This window comes from Scyliorhinus torazame, chromosome 3 (genome assembly GCF_047496885.1).
Source record: "Scyliorhinus torazame isolate Kashiwa2021f chromosome 3, sScyTor2.1, whole genome shotgun sequence".
Classification (NCBI taxonomy): Eukaryota; Metazoa; Chordata; class Chondrichthyes; order Carcharhiniformes; family Scyliorhinidae; genus Scyliorhinus; species Scyliorhinus torazame.
In genome coordinates this window covers 234,432,307-234,449,842 of record NC_092709.1, presented here as the reverse complement: position 1 = coordinate 234,449,842, position 17,536 = coordinate 234,432,307, and the positions used below count along the sequence as shown (strand labels likewise).

The 17,536-nt window shown below is 45.7% G+C and overlaps 1 protein-coding gene across 3 annotated transcripts in view; it reads left to right on the top strand.

Moving 5' to 3' along the window:
- Positions 1 to 4,396, top strand: part of map3k1 (mitogen-activated protein kinase kinase kinase 1, E3 ubiquitin protein ligase) — a 130,943-nt gene extending 126,547 nt beyond the window's left edge. For all 3 annotated transcript variants that reach the window (XM_072497005.1, XM_072497004.1, XM_072497006.1), the window contains exons 19-20: positions 163 to 294; positions 700 to 4,396. In XM_072497005.1, coding sequence (XP_072353106.1) covers positions 163 to 294; positions 700 to 846 — 279 coding nt within the window. In that variant the 3' untranslated portion in view covers positions 847 to 4,396. The remainder of the gene's footprint in view (positions 1 to 162; positions 295 to 699) is intronic.
- Positions 4,397 to 17,536: the final 13,140 nt, after the last annotated feature.

The following is a 17,536-nucleotide window of genomic DNA, read 5'->3' as shown; positions in this document are numbered from 1 at the left end:
AAAAATGGCTGAGTTGAGTATAAGGGATTATTTTTTCATCTTCTTGCGATGTTGTATATCTTCAATGCTTTGCTCGTGGGAATAATAGGTTTTTCATATTCTGCTTTCCTCAAGCGGTTAATCGTTCTGCATTGATCCCAATCCTTTTTATTTTATCTTTAGGTGTTACGAGGCCAGCAATATGGCAGAAGCTGTGACGTGTGGAGTGTTGGTTGTGTTATTATAGAGATGGCCTGTGCCAAACCTCCTTGGAATGCAGAGAAGCACTCTAATCACCTTGCTCTAATATTTAAGGTCGGTCTATGGAAAGTTATCCAGCTTAAATACTGAAGAAATGTTCTGTTTTAGAAAGTGTACATTTTATTGCAGTAGTATGTTTTGTGTGTTGAGAATTGTTATATTACAAACCCACAATAAATGAAGCTGTATCTGTTTTGACAATTTATACCAAGTAAAATACTTTTTGTAAACCATGGGAGGAAAGGACAATAATGTTCAATCAAATAGAGGATTGGATGGTTAAAGATGTTTAATTTGTATAGAATTCACTTGCTGAAAGTTACAGTTGAATACTATTTGCCAGTATAATTTGCACAGGGTGTTAAAGAAAAGCTGGTGGTTGCTGCAGTTGAATTTGTCCATCATAATGCATACTTGTCGTCATTTACAGCTATTGTATCTCATCTCAAATTTCAATAGATTGCCAGTGCAACGAGTGCCCCGTCAATTCCAAACCATTTATCCCCGGCATTGCGTGATGTGGCTCTCCGGTGCTTGGAACTTCAGCCCCAGGATAGACCACCATCACGGGAGCTTCTGAAACATCCAGTCTTCCGAACGTGGTAATGGATACAATTGCAAATAAAAGCTGTGCAAGACGAAACTACTGAAACAAAGAAAATGCCTGAGTGTTGTCCTGCAATGCACTGTAGATCTGTATAAATGGGTGAACTGGCCTCAGGTTTAAAATAAAAGCAGCAAAGGCCAAAAGGAGCCTGTGCCTCAGTAAACAACTGTCTCACACAGACGCATGGATTTGTACTTTCAAAGTAGTACGCAAATGCTTTGTTCTTGCTTATGAAAGTTGTGCCTTCTTATTGATCAGAAATATACTTGGATCTGCCAGTTGAAAGCGGTGGGGCAGTTGGGAAGAACATTCTTCTGTCGGGCAAATAAAAACAGCTAAGGGGCTCCTTTTAGTTTTTGCGTTTTTTGAAAAATGGCCACTCTTTACGGTCTGTATGTTTCAGAAGTAAAACTGTGGATATATTAAAATTGCCAGATTCTCCCTCTTAAATTTCTTATTTACAAAATGATTCTGTACAAAATGATTCTGAAGGTTTTTTTTTCTTGGTTTAATCCTGAAATGTTTTTGGGTTGAGTTTCCGCTTTGGACACAGTTGACAATCTCGACAAAAATTGTGCTAGTTTTCCAAAGTTTCCACTCAACTCATTTACATATTGCCAAATCTTCCCTGCGCAATTGGGCAACATTCATAAAAAATTGTTTTCTTGTATTAAAACGTATTCCTGCTGCAGTTTTGTTAATACAGCTGAAAATGGGTTTAGAAGTTCAGAAGTGTCCACCCACCACCTTCAATTACTGAAACAATTAGATAAACATTTTACTAGTTCCATTGGTGGACTGTAGTCAGTTTCTTAAATGCCTATTGAGTATCCTTGCAGTAAAAGAAAGCTTAATTTTAAGGGTCTCTGTGAAGGCCCACAAGTGGGTGCATACATATAGCAGAAGCCTGCCAGGATGATTAATTCAATCTACAGGTATGGCCAGTTTTGTGAACCAGGCTTCGAGCATGATTCATAAACTAGCACAAAGGTCATGGAAATTCTATTTTCATTTAAAATTCCTTGATCTTTTGTGCTTGTTTGGCCGATTTTTTGAACAAATTGTTCTTGAGAAAACCAACACAACCAGGCGGAAGCTCTACCCTTTAACACGATCAACTGTCCACTTGCGTACTTGATTATACGGCTTTCATTGTGGAAGACGGTGAAATTAGAATAACATCTAAGCTGATCGGAGAATTTACTACAAAGGTGCCTGCTGTATTTTTGTCCAGTTTTAATGAACGGGTTATTTTACTAACTGTTGTAATTGAAAGGAATTCTGTGGTATACACTTATGGCTTAAATCGTTTTAATATTCAGGGAAGGGTTAATTGTGAAACCTATTTTCAAAATATGTATTTGTAAAACTGTTTGCCATAATTCAGCTGATTTGAGTTACAAAGTTACTGAATTTTTTTACAGTTTTTTGAGGATATGTACTATTTCTTGTAAGATGCTGAACAGATTACCTTTACAATTCCAGTGTTCATACCATCACTGTTCCCGTTATAGAACTTTTAGAGTAGTGCCTGCTGTTTAAACCTGTTGTTCAGTTCCAGTTGATTAATGTTAAGCAAGAGCCATGCCAGACGGAGCCTGCTGTGGTTTCATTTGTGCTACTACTTTTGAAACCTTCTATTCAACTTCAAAACATAAATGTTTTAATCAGTTGAATTTCACTTTTGTTTGCTGATGTAAAATCCTGGAATCTTTGCAAGAAAGTCTTATTGTCTCTACTCTACTTTTAACAAAACAAATAGAACAGCAAGAATGTTGTGTTCAAAGCTTAGTTTGCAGTTTTTCTTCAGCAAAAGACTTAACTCACTGTTGCCGTATAACAAAATTGTTGTATCATTGCAATTCTTTGACTATTTTAGTCCAATTGGTCCTCTTTACTGAATAATTATTTAGAAGTTTGCTAATTTGGATAGATGTAACTTCCTGCATTATTCTGAGAGACCAAGTTGAATTGCAAGCATGTTTCAAACCTGCATGTAATATTTTGATTGGTGTTTCTATCATCTCTTATTTCCTTAAACTAAGGATAAGGAGAGTGTAAAGTTTGAATTAGACATCACTTTAATGGCATGTCCTGAAATGTGGACCTGAGGTAACCCCTCCTGCTGCTTTATGGTATTCAAATGTTATGTCTTCACGTGAAGATGGGTAAAGAAAGGGCAAATACATATTGTTGTATGTGAAATATATTGTATTGAAAAGAAATTAAATAATTTGTATCATGCATCTTTTTCAGCAGCAAGACAAATTCTAATTGACCTATTCATATGCCCAGTCTAGATTTCAGTTACCTATGCTTTTGTAGTACTGAAGGAAAACAGCATTTTGCTTTGACTTTCTATTTAGTTGAATCCAAGTATTTTGTAAGTGTTGTGAATTGGTTAGCTGTAAAAGCCTGCATCCTTTAGACATTTTAGTTTGGGAATTTTAACTCTTCCAGCAATAAGTCTGACTGTATTTACAGATTTTTAATACTTGTTATTTCCACTTTGTGGTAAATCTAGCAAATTAAAATATTCATGTCAAATTGATATACATGAAATAAGGGGTTTCTGTCCCCATGTTCATTCAGTTTTTTAAAAAAAACTGTTATAATGTGAAGCCCTCAAAGTATAGATGTTAATTTTTTTAAAAGAATGTTTTAATATTGTATCACATTCCTCATTGGTTTAAAAGGTGCTGTTATTGCTTGAAGAGTTAAAGGTGTACAGTTTGTAGCGTCCTTCATAGCAGTGACTCTTAATTTATTGACAACCTGGAATCATATTTTGTGGTTCTTTCAAGTCAATAAGTTTTTTTTGATGATGTGTTTATTTTCCTTGAGCTTTAAGTTATGCACTCTTGCCATTTATACTGGAAATGTTTTTGTCAAATTTTCACCATTTCTGACAAAAGCATTAAACTGATGAACCTCGGCTAATCAGTATTACTTTGTAGATCTTGGCATCTGGCTTGTTTAATAAGTTGATGCTTTTTATTATCAAGATGCGTTTTATTTGGGATTGTTTGCATTTCCCTCAGCTTGCTGGTAAATGTGATGTATTTTGTGTAATTTTCTTTTTTTATTTTATGCATATGTGATGTAATATTCTTCTTTCTTTGGATCAGAGCTGGACTGAAATGTAATATGTAATTATTTGTGCTGTTCCTATTATGTTATTTGGTACTTCTTAAATTGTAAATAACGTCTACTGCTGTTTTATTCCAGTTTCTACTACCTCAGGTGTCCTATAGTTTTCTTCTACCAAAGTACACTTTCACAATGAAACTATATTTGCTATGTGACTGTAATTTCTAAAACTTCCAGGGCTTAAGGGCTAACTTCTATTAGCACCTTACTGTGCAAGCAAATTTTTAAATAAATCTCTGGGTTGGAAGATTGGTTAAATGTATCCTTTGTAATTTTAAATATATCAAATATTTTAATTATTGAAATTTTTACCCCATTTTGAAACCATTTTATAGCCTAATTTGGACCTATTTCGGTGTTTTTGTCTTTCTAGTAAATAAAAGGTTTTTTTTGAAACAATTTGTGGTTTGTTGTTTTCACTGGCCAGTCATGCTGCATGCTCAATATACGAAAAAATAACATCCAGGATCAGTGGGTTAAAAAACAAAGTTGGGTTGGATTGAATTGGATTTGTTTATTGTCACGTGTACCGAGGTACAGAAAGTATTTTTCTGCGAGCAGCTCAACAGATCATTAAGTACATGGAAAGAAAAGGGAATAAAGCAGTTCGGGCTTGGAACAGGGTTCACCTCCTGGGTAAAACTCCTATACAACGCTCCCATGGTGAGCGTACGGACCAACAACACCAACTCCCGATACTTCCAGCTGCACAGGGGCACCAGACAAGGATGCCCACTGTCCCCGCTGCTGTTCGCTCTAGCGATCGAGCCATTAGCAATTGCTCTCAGAGCAGCAAAAAGCTGGAGAGAGATCCGAAGGGGCGGCAGAGAGCACAGTCTCAATGTGCAGATGACCTGCTCCGCTACATTTCGGACCCACAAAGCAGCATGGACGGAATCATCGTGCTCCTGAAAGAGTTTGGTGCCTTCTCTGGCTACAAACTCAACATGAGCAAAAGCGAGATCTTTCCGGTACACCCACAAGGAGGGGAGGCAGCACTAACGGGACTGCTGTTTAAACAAGCCCGACACAAATTCTGCTAGCTGGGATCCAAATAGCCCATGACTATTATATAGCCCGGGACCTGATGAAATGTATCCCAGGATGTTGTGGGAGGCTAGGGAGGAAATTGCGGATCCCCTAACAGAGATATTTGAATCATCGGCAGCCACAGGTGAGGTGCCTGAAGATTGGAGAGTGGCGAATGTTGTGCCCTTGTTTAAGAAGGGCAGCAGGGAAAAGCCTGGGAACTACAGACCGGTGAGCCCAACGTCTGTAGTAGGTAAGTTGCTAGAAGGTATTCTGAGAGACCGGATCTACAAGCATTTAGAGAGGCAAGGACTGATTCTGGGCAGTCAGCATGGCTTTGTGTGTGGAAAATCATGTCTCACAAATTTGATTGAGTTTTTTGAGGGGGTGACCAAGAAGGTAGATGAGGGCTTGATGGTTTGAGTTATAAGGAGAGGCTGGATAGACTGGGACTTTTTTCCCTGGAGCGTAGGAGGCTTAGGGGTGATCTTATAGAGGTCTATAAAATAATGAGTGGCATAGATAAGGCAGATAGTCAACATCTTTTCCCAAAGGTAGGGGAGTCTAAAACTAGAGGGCATAGGTATAAGGTGAGAGGGGAAGAGGTTCAGAAGGGACCCGAGAGGCAATTTCTTCACTCAGAGGGTAGTGAGTGTCTGGAATGTGCTGCCAGAGGTAGTAGTAGAGGCGGGTACAATTGTGTCTTTTAAAAAGCATTTAGATAGTTACATGGGTAAGATGGGTATAGAGGGTTATGGGCCAAGTGCGGGCAACTGGGACTAGCTTAATGGTAAAAACTGGGCGGCACGGACTGGTTGGGCCGCAGGGCCTGTTTCCATGCTGTAAACTTCTATGATTCTATTCTATGACTGGAAAGAGAACTACAAATGGAACCTCACCAGTCTGACAGAGGAAGTAAAAAGGAACCTGCAAAGATGGAACACACTCCCACTCTCCCTTGCGGGGAGAGTCCAGACAATCAAAATGAACGCACTGCCCAGGTACCGCTTCCTACTTCGATCTATCCTGATCTACATCCCCAAGGCCTTTTTCAAAGCACTGGACAAACTAATCATGGCGTTCGTATGGGGGGGGGGGGGGGGGGGGGCGGGGGAAGAATGCTAGGATCCCACCGAAGGTACAACAAAAAACAAAATCTGGGGGGGGGGGGGGGGGTGGTCTAGCCCTCCCAAACCTACAATTCTACCACTCGGCGGTGATGGCTGAGCGACTAAGGGGACGGATGAAGGAGCCAGAAGCCGAGTGGGTGGGCGCGGAAGAGTCCTCCTGCAAGGGACCTCCCTCCGGGCCCTTGACACGGTGGCACACCCATTCCCACCCAAAAAACACTCCAGCAGCCCGGTGGTGATATCCACCCTCCAGTCCTGGAGCCAACTACGACAGCAATTTGGCCTGACCAAAATGTTGGACAAAGCTCCCATCTGCAACAACCATAGGTTCACACCAGCGCTGACTGTCGCCACTTTTAAAAAGTAGGGACAGGACGGAGGGACACTGACAGTCAAGAACCTATACACGGACGGCAGGGTCGCAACAATGGACGAACTGACAGACAGTCCAGCTAGCCCGGGGGAACGAGCTAAGGTACCTGCAACTCTCAAACTTCCTACGAAAGGAGACTAGGACGTATCCACAATGACAGACATTACTGGAAGAGTTACTGGACGCAAGCAGCTTAGATAAAGGGAACTGTAGTGACATGTATGACCGACTGGTAGAAAGGGCCGACAGCGTACTGGACGCAACAAGAAAGAAATGGGAGGAGGACCTGGGGATTGAAATAGGGTGGGGACTCTGCAGCGAAGCACTACATAGGGTCAACTCCACCTCCATGTGCGCAAGGCTCAGCCTGGCACAACTAAAAGTAGTAAAGAGCCCACTTCAGAACTCGTATGAGTAGGTTCTTCCTGGAGGTGGAGGATAGATGTGAACGGTGCCAAGGAGGCCCAGCCAACCACGCCCTCATGTTCTAGTCTTGCCCCAGACCTGCGGGGTACTGGATAGGCTTCGAGGCAATGTCCAAAGTGGTGGGGATGAGGGTGGAGTAAGGCCCGAAAGTGGCGGTCTTCGGGGTATCAGACCAACCAGATCTATTCCTGGGGAGGAGGGCGGCCCTTGCCTTTGCCTCCCTGATCGCCCGCTGCAGAATCCTGTTCGGCTGGCGGTCAGCAGCGCCACCTTAAACTGCAGACTGGCTGTCCGACCTCTCAGAATCTCTCCAAATGGAGAAAATCAAATTTGCCATCCGAGGGTCAGATGACGGCTTCCACAGAACGTGGGAGCCATTCACCCAATTGTTCCGGGAGCTGTTTGTGGCCAACGAACAAGCAGAAGAATAGCCAGGTAGCCAAGAATCAGGGGAAAGTAGTTGAGGCGGGGGAGGGAGGGATAGACCGGGCCAGGGGGGGGGGGGGGGGGGGGCGGGGGGCGGATAGCAGCTAAACCTAAGAGAAAGGAAAGGCGAACCACAGGAGAAGGGAAGGGGGGAGGGAAGAGGGAGGCGACGGGGCACAATAGAGGGGAACCAGTGAGGTGGGGAGGAGGCAAGGGAATGACATCCGGGAGGAGGGCACGGGAAACAATAACAAACTTGGCATTTACAGGAGCAGCGAACAAGAAAAATCCAGGCGAAAGGGAATAAAAGAAAATACATAATAGGGCAACACAAGATACACAATGTAACTACATAAGCACCGGCGTCGAATGAAGCATACAGGGTGTAGTGTTAATGAGGTCAGTCCATAAGAGGGTAATTTAGGAGTTTGGTAACAGTGGGGAAGAAGCTCTTTTTGAGTCTGTTCGTGCGTGTTCTCGGACTTCTGTATCTCCTGCCCGATGGAAGAAGTTAGAAGAGTGAGTAAGCCGGGTGGGATGGGGTCTTTGATTAAGCTGCCCGCTTTCCCCAGGCAGCGGGAGGTGTAGATGGAGTCAATGGATGGGAGGCAGGTTCGTGTGTTGGACTGGGTTGTGTTCACGACAGGTTTCTTGCGGTCCTGGGCCGAGCAGTTGCCCATACCAGGCTGTGATGCAGCCAGATGGGATGCTTTCTATGGTGCATCTGTAAAAGTTGGTAAGGGTTGATGTGGACATGCCGAATTTCCTTAGTTTCCTGAGGAAGTATAGGCGCTGTTGTGCTTTCTTGGTGGCAGCGTCGCGTTATGTTGTTTAGGCCTTGCCACAACCACTGAGAGTCTGTAATGCTATTCTGTGACTCTAGCTTGGTCTGATATTCTCTCTTGGCATCTCAGGTGGCTTTCTGGAGGTCGTACCTGGATTTCTTGTATAGGTCAGGGTCGTCTGACTTGAACGCCTCAGTAGGGAGTCAATCTCACGATTGAGCCATGGTTTCTGTCTGGGGTACGTACGTACTGCTTTCTTTAGCAAGCAGTCGTCCACACATTTGCTGATAAAGTCTGTGACGGTGGTGGCATACTCATTTAAGTTGGTCGCTGAGTTCTTAAATATGGACCAGTCCACTGTCTCTAAACAGTCACGTAAGGGCTCTTCTGTTTCCTCGCACCGGCACTGCACAACCTTCTTAGCTGGATTCTCCCACTTGAATATCTGCTTGTATGCCAGGAGAAGGTGTACCGTCTTATGGTCTGATTTCCCAAAGTGTGGTTGGGGAATGGAACGGTAGGCCCTTGATTTTTGAGTAGCAGTGGTCAAGAGTGTTGTCGCCCCTAGTGGGACAGGAGATGTGCTGATGGAATTTTGGCAGTGCACTCTTGAGGTTGCACATTATTGAGTGTGTGTTAAGTTGCACATTATTGAGTGTTTTATTGAATATCTTCACTTTTTTTCCCCTTTGGGAAATAGTGCCGAGTGATTAAAGGATTCCTGGCTGCTTATCAGCCCATTGAACCGGATCATGTACACTCCTTTGGTGCGAGACTTGAATCCAGAGCTTCTCACCCAAAGGTAGGGACACAACCACTGCAATAAGACCACCAACGATGACTGTACAAATCAACTGAGTTTAAATGCTTGAACGTTAAATTCATTAATTGCTAATGTGGGCACACTCTTAAGGGGCTGTGTTTTGATGCACTTTTGTAACATGTCAGAAACAAATGACTTCTTAAAAGTATCACTTCCCCCAAAAACACTATGCCCACAAAGAAATTACCCTCTCAGTAAGGATTAAAATTTTCAGCCACTCCTAATCTACAAATTTTTTAAAATTCATTTACAGGATGTTTGGCATCGCTGGCTAGGCCAGCATTTGTTGCCCATCCCTAGTTGCCCTCTTAAGATGGTGATGAGCTGCTGCCTTGAACTGCTGCAGTCCCTGAAGTGTAGGTATGAAGTCAGGATGGTGAGTGACTTGAACGGGATACAGGTGGTGCACCCAGGTATCTGCCACCCATGTCCTTCTAGATGGTAGTGGTCGTGGGTTTGGAAGGTGCTGCCAAAGAAGCCTTTGTGAGTTCCTGCAGTGCTTCTTGTAGATGGTACACACTGCTGCTACCGTTGTCAGTGGTGGAGGAATTGAATGTTACCCCTTCCACAAACAATCAAGTTGGACTGCCTTGTCCTGGATGTATCGAGCTTCTGAGTGTTTGTTAGCTGCGCTATTGTCTACGTCTTGCTGTATTTAGACATGGACTTTCAGTATAAGAGGAGTTGTGAAGAGTCGCTCTCCCCTCGGCTCCTGATCTCATTACAACTTTGGTTCAAACATAGATGAAAGAGCTGAATTTCAAAGCTGTGACCCTGGCGGAACACGAGTGTCAGTGTGCAGATTATTGATAAGTTGCTGCTTAATAGCGCTGTTGCTAATGACACCTTCCATCACTCTATTGATTACTGATGAATTCTTACAATTAAGACAAATTTCAGGACTATATTTTCACCCAATGTAAGGGATCCTAAAGGGATCTGTGATAGGATTGTTCCTATTTACTATTTTCAATCATAATCTACATTTTGGCATTGGGGGAAGGAATTTGTTACTAAGATGCATTAGGACTTTAGATGATTGACTAGTATTACAAGTCCAACTCTTGCTTGAAGAAAGTCAGCAAATTAATTGGCAGTCTGCTTTGTCAGTACCAAGGGCAAAGAATCTTGGCAGGCTGGACTGCAGTCCCCAAGGTGGGGGCTGGTGCTCACGTCGGCATCTATTGCTATGTAGCAGTGACTGCTCCTTTGAGTCCAAAGGGCACAAACATTTCTGTAAAGTTACCTGCTTTGCTTTGTTGTTATAAAGAATGGAGCATAGGGCAGCACGGTTGCGCAGTGTTAGCACTGCAGCCTCACGGCACCAAGGTCCCAGGTTTGATCCCGGCTCTGGGTCACTGTCCGTGTGCAGTTTGCACATTCTCCCCGTGTTTGCGTGGGTTTCGCCCCCACAACCCAAAGATGTGCAAGGTAGGTGGATTGAATATGCTAAATTGCCCCTTAATTGGGAAAAATTAATTGGGTACTCTATTTAAGAATGGAGCATCAATTAAAGGGTTTATTGTAGTACGTGAGACCGAGTAATGTAGGCCGCGCAAATAGTAATCCATTTATTTTGCCAGTACTTGGAGGTATTGTAAAGTCCTGGGAGAAACACTGCATTGAAGAGTTGATGATGTGGAGATGCCAGCGTTGGACTGGGGTGAGCGCTTTAAGAAGTCTTACAACACCAGGTTAAAGTCCAACAGGTTTATTTCAAATCACTAGCTTACAGCCAAGTTCCACACACATGAGTACAGCCTCAACCGGAACCTTGGATTCATGTCGCATTACATTCACCCCCCCACCATCTGGCCTGGGCTTGCAAAATCCTACCAACTGTCCTGGCTTAAGACAATTCACACCTCTCTAACCTGTGATTATCCCTCTCTCCAGTTGCTCCGTCTGCACCTGAAAAGACTCAAAGTCGCATTCAAAGTATTGTCTTGCATCTTTGACTTCCTACCTCTTCATTCACCTGAGGAAGGAGCAGTGCTCCGAAAGCTAGTGATTGGAAACAAACCTGTTGGACTTTAACCTGGTGTTGTAAGACTTCTTGGAAGAGTTGAGCCAGCATTGTTGACATGTGGCTTGATCCAGAGTCCCTTGTACTCATAATCAAACTGAAGTTGGAGAACAAAAATAAAATTTTCTATTTTTCACATAGTCACATGTTCCGCACATCTTTATCTTGTCTAAATGGTTGAGGAATTGGGATTCTTCTCGCTGCCGTTGGACAAATGCGTAAAATTCACCAAGCAACTTTCCAAAGCAAAAAAACATTTAACATAGCAAATAGAAGCAGGAATTACTCCCTTTGAGCCTCCTTTGCCATTCATGGCTGATCATCCAACTCCGTAACCTGTTCCTACTTTTCCCCTCATATCCTTTGATCGCTTTAGATCCAAGAGCAATATCTAACTGCTCCTTCTTGAAAACAAACTGCTTTGGCCTCAACTGCATTTTGTGACAGAGAATCCTACAGGGTTACTGCTCTCTCGGTGAAGAAGTTGCCCCTCATCTGGCCTAAATGGTCTGCCATGTATCCTCAGAGTATGACCCCCAGTTCTGGACTCCCCAGTCATCAGGAACATCCTTCCTGCATCTAACCCTGTATAGTCTTGTTAGAATTGTATAGGTTTCTTTGAGATGCCCCTCGTTCGCGAATATAATCCTAATCGACTTGATCTCTCCTCGTATGCCAGTCCCGCCATCCCAGGAATCCGTCTGGTCAATTTTCACTGCACTACCTCTATAGGAAGAACATCCTTTCTCAGATAAGATCAAAACTGTGCACGCTATTCCAGGTGTGGTCTCACCAAGGCTCTGTATGACTGCAGCAACATGTCCCTGCTCCTGTACTCAAATCCTCTCACTATGAAGGCCAAAATAACATTTGCCTTCACTGCCTGCTGCACCTGCAAGCTTACAGCAACTGGTGTACAAGGACACCCAGGTCTCGTTACACATACCCCTATCTCAATCTATAGCCATTCAGATAATCTACCTTCCTGGACCTCCGGTGGTGGCAAGTGAGAGGAGGTGGCTCGCGATGCAGCACCCGCCAGGATCCTCATTTTTAAAATCCTTTTCAATCAGGTTTTCTTGGAAATTTGTATCGAAAAATGTTTTTGGTGGAGTATACAAGATTTCTAAGCCATTCCAATGTTGAAAAAGAGGGAATAACTGCCCGGAAAACCATTGACCGATTCAGAAACATCGCACAGCTCCTCCGTGGAAAAAAATGGGGGTGGCTGCAGCAGTGGCCTCCCCAATAACAGCGGATATTCTCGCCAGTGTGCTGGCAAAGTAATTCTACGTCTACCTTGATGAACAGTGGAAATTGAAGTCGTTTGGGGAAACCATGGGTCCTGTCTGAATGAAACTGGAAAAGATTGCTGAGGTGGTGAAAAAAATATGGTGAGGTGCTAGTGGGTGTGGAGAGAAGGTATTGACGAGGCATGGTGAGCAGCTTGCTTCATTAGAAGCTGAAATAGCGGTGGTGGCTGGCGGAAATGAGAGGTGAGGCCAAAGTTGACTATTAAGAATCGCTCGAGGAGGCAGAACCTCACTCGTAGGGTTGCCGGGGCTATAGAATCCCTCTGCATATCTTTCACAGATGTTTAGGAAAATGAATGTGAGGGTTTGGCGATGATCTCGCGTCCCCTCTGGAGTTAGAGGGGGCCCATTGGACACTTACAGTCATCGTTCGCTTCCATAGTTTCCGAGCAAAGGAGCAAATGGGCCAAGGAACATTGAGAGTGGAAGTGGGAGGACAATCTTGTGTGCCTACCAGGACTTGGGGCTGAGTTGGTGAGGAAGCGGGCAGCCATTAACGAGGCTATGAAAAGTGAGGTATTCCCGGTGAATGAGTTGGCACAGTGGGCTAATTTAGGGGGGATGCCATTTACGGTAGTGAGGTTTAGGCATTTGGGGATTCAGGTAGCGAGGGAATGGACGGGGCTCCATAAGTGGAACTTAATGAAGCTGGTGGAGGAGTCCAGGGAGGATCTTCAGAGGTGGGATACAGTGCACTTAATATTGGCGGGGAGGGTCCAAGTGGTTGCTGAACTTGCTTCATTATTATTGGGTGGTGAATGTGGACAAGGTATGGTGGTGGTGGGAAGGAGAAAGGGTAGAGTGGGTTAGGGTGGAGGAGGAATCTTGTAAGGGGTCTAGTTTGAGGGTTATGGTGATGGCAGCATTGCCAATGGCTCCGAGTAGGTATTCAGGGAGCACGATGGTGCAGTCCACGGTGAAGATATGGAATCAGTTGAGGAGGCATTTTAGGGTGGAAGGGATGTCAGTGCAAACACCGCTGTGCGAGAATCATGAGGTTGAGCCGGGGAGGGATGGATAGTGCATACAGGAGGTGGAGGGAAGTGGGGCTGGTCAAGGTGAGGGATCTGTATTTGGAGGAAGGGTTCGCCAGTCTGGAGGAGCTAACGGAGAGGGTAGAGCTGCCAAGGGGGAGTGAGTACAGGTATCTACAGGTTAGGGACTTTGCGCGAAAGGTCTGGAGGGGGTTCCCTAGGTTGCCGGGATACATCCTGCTGGAGCGACTGCTGCTTCCGGGTGTGGAAGGGGAGAGAAGAATTGGGGTCATATACAAGTGGCTGGGGGAGCATGGAGGCGAGCGGGTGGTGAAGATCAAGGAGAAATGGAAAGCGGAGTTAGGAGGGGAGATCAATTGGGGAGCATGGAGTGAGGCACTGCGTCGGGTAAACGGGACCTTCTCTTGTGCAAGGATGAGCCTGATACAGTTTAAGGTGGTGCACAGGGTCCATATGACTCAGGCGAGAATGAGTGGGTTCTTTCAGGGGGTAGCAGATGAGTGTGAGAGGTGTGGGCGGGGACCAGCGAATCACGCGCACATGTTTTGGTGTTGCGAAAAATTGGGAAGATTCTGGGCGGGAGTGTTCGCAGTCTTAGCCAGGATAGTGGAGGAGGAGGTGGACCCGGACCCTTTGGTGGCGATATTTGGGGTTTCAGAGAAGCTGGAGCTCATGGAGAGGAGGAAGGCCGATGTCTTGGTCTTCGCCTCTCTGATTGCACAGCGGTGAATTTTGCTGGAGTGGTGGTCGGCATCGCCACTGGGGGTAGCAGCTTGGTTGGGTGACCTGTATGACTTCCTGCGATGAGAGAAGATAAAGTATGAGTTAAGGGGCTCTTCAGGGGGGTTTGAGGAAAGGTGGGGGATGTTTGTGACCGTGTTTGAGGGGCTGTTCGTCGCGGGGGAGGGGGGGTGAAAAACGGGAAAAATCTGTGCAGACTGAATAGTTGATTGTTGGGAAGTATGTTTCCCGACAAGTATGTTTGTTCGCTGTAACCTGTTTTGATACATGTTTGTAATAAAATACATTTTTTTAAAAATAATGAGGCTAAGAAAGGAGTTCTGTTTGGGGTGGTGTATCCAGCAAGGCTGTGCATCACTTATGAATCAAAGGACTGTTACTTTGCACCGGAGGATGCAGATGCCTTTGCTAAAAAGCGTGGACTTGATTTTAACTAACTGTTCTATGTGTGTTCTTTGGCTGCTGTGGTTGGGAAGCGGGTCAGGTATCTTCCAGTTGTCGATAATTGATGATTTTGTTTTTCTTTTTTGGAGATGGTGGGACTTGTGGCATGTTTATTGGTGGAGGCTAACTATGAGAAGTGCTGTTTCATTTAATATAGTTGGAATTATATTGCCCCTGTTGGGAATTCAATTTTGTGGAATATTGTTCTGTTTGGTATGTTTTATCCTCTAGGTGGCAATAGAATTTTTTTTCTCTATTCTGGGGGGGGGGGGGGGAGGGGGGGGAGGGGGGGGAGCCCCGCTAGCATTAAATTTAGCTAGTTAACGGGATGGGAGGAGAGCTTCTGCTGTTGAATCAGTGATGAGCTTAGCATGTGGGGGGGGGGGGTTTGTTCATTCGTTGGGTTTCAATGTGTATATGTGGGTGGGGTGTTTGTTAGGGATGGGGTGGGGAGAGGGGTTAGTTTTCTAATGGTGACTATGGGATTTTCTTTGTTTCCCTCTGTGAGTGGGTTTGGTGGCCATATTAGGTGGGCCTTGGGCCTGTATTTTTTGAGTAGGTACTTGACAACCCCTTGCAGTGGAAATTACTGACTCAGCAATGAGGGGACTTGGGAGGCTCCCAATTCGGTTGGTCACCTGGAACATAAGGGGGTTGGGTGATCCAGTAAAAAGGTTGAGAGTTTTTGCTCACCTAAACAATCTTATTTGCTGATGTGTTTTTGCAGGAGACTCATACCCGCAATGTAAAGGAGCAGACCAGACTGCGGAAGGGGTGGGTGGGCCAAGTGTTTCATTCGGACTTTGATGGAAGGGCCTGAGCTGCGGCGATTTTAGTTAATAAATGTTTTTTTTTAAAGCCACTAAGACCGTGGCAGAACCTAATGGCAGATTTGTGATGGTCAATGAGTCTTTGGCGGGTACATCGGTGGTACTGGTAAATGCCTACACACCAAATTGGGACGATGTGGCATTTGTTCGGAGATTGTTGGTGCCCATTCCTGATCTAGACATACACAAACTGGTTTTTGGAGGGGACTTCAACTGCGTACTGGAGCCTAAGCTAGATCAATCCAGGCCTAAGTAATTTGCTCTCTCTGGGGTGGCGAAGGCGCTTCTGGCCTTTGTGGAGCAGATGGGAGGACAGACCCGTGGCGGTTTTTGCACCCAGGGAAGAGGAATTTTCTCCCATGTCCAGAATTGACTTCTCCCTATTGGGTGGGTCCCTTCTACCTTGCATGCGGAGAGTGGAATATTCTGCAATCGTAATCTCAGACAATGCTCCACATTTTGTGGACTTGGTCTTGGAGACAGATCCCAGTCAGTGCCCACTGTGGAGATTGGATGTAAAGTTGTTAGCGGACAAAGGGTTTTTGCAGTTCAGTTAAGAGATTAACAGTCTTTAAAGCAATGCAGACTTATCTGAGAACAACTGAGATGTATCTTTTGATGAAATACAGCCATGGGTCTGACAGGAGTCCGATCTTGTCTTTAAAGCTGTGTCAAGAGGGCTCTCTTTCTCAAGGAACATCTCTGAAAAGCAAACATTCCTGTTGTACCTTTAAAACCTCTGATGCGGTCGACCAGTTTACTTACTCAGAAGTTTAACCCAGATGCCCTTATTTGCGAGATGAACAAAGGACAAAACAGGTTCACAGTTTGACACAATTTTATTCACAATTCTATTACTCAAGAAAATATGACTCAGACTCAGCTGAGCTTTGGGGTTTACCAGCACTTAGTAAAGGAGGCTGGCAGGCTTTGATCACTCGATGTTGATATCTTTTCTAGGTTCGAAACCCAGGGTCCTTTCTTCTTGCGATGGTTGTGCCTGAGGAACTTCCAGGTTATCGCTGAAGATCTGTTCACTGTTCTTTCTTTATACTGGGAAGCTTGGATTGAGTCACAGGTATACGTCGGGACTTGTGGGAAGAAACTGGAGCACCTGGAAGAAACCCACGCCGACACGGGGAGAAGATGCAGATTCTGCACAAACAGTGACCCAAGCCGGAATCGAACCTGGGACCCTGGTGCTGTGAAGCAACTGTGCTAACCACTATTTTGTTTTAATCTACCATGTCCCTAATTCTTCGTGCAATCAGTCTTAGAAAATTAAAATAAAATATTGGGGTTTCTGTCTGGTATCCAAGCCACTTTTGGGATCTGGGGCTTCATTCTCCGACCCCCCACCGGGTTGGAGAATCGTCGGGGGCTGCCGTGAATCCCGCCCCCGCCGGTTGCCGAAGTCTCCGGTACCGGATATTCGGCGGGGGCGGGAATCGGGCCGCGCCAGTTGGCGGGCCCCCCTGCTGGATTCTCCGGCCCGAATGGGCCAAAGTCCCGCCGATAAATTGCCTGTCCCGCCGGCGTGGATTAAACCACCTTTTGAACGGCGGGACAAGGCGGCGTGGGCGGGCTCCGGGGTCCTGGGTGGGGCGCGGGGCGATCTGGCCCCGGGGGGTGCCCCCACGGTGGCCTGGCCCACGATCGGGGCCCACCGATCCGCGGGCGGGCCTGTGCCGTGGGGGCACTCTTTCCCTTCTGCCTCCGCCACGGTCTCCACCATGGCGGAGGCGGAAGAGACTCCCTCCACTGCGCATGCGCGGGAAACTTTCAGCGGCCGCTGACGCTCCCGCGCATGCGCCGCCCCGAGATGTCATTTCCGCGCCAGCTGGCGGGGCAACAAAGGCCGTTTCCGCCAGCTGGCGGGGCGGAAATCCCTCTGGCGTCGGCCTAGCCCCTCAATGTTGGGGCTCGGCCCCCAAAGATGCGGAGCATTCCGCACCTTTGGGGAGGCGCGATGCCCGTCTGATTGGCACCGTTTTGGACGCCAGTCGGCGGACATCGCGCCGTTTGGGGAGAATTTCCCCCCTGGTCTGGAATCGTAATAAAATTCTCCTCACTGGATGCAAGCCACAAATGTGCAGTCAGGTAATTCCTTCTGATGGGAGGAAGATTTGCACGATTCCAGTCTTTTGCGGATTTAATGAACATGCAGGAGATGCAAAATGGGTTCCCACCGACCTTCA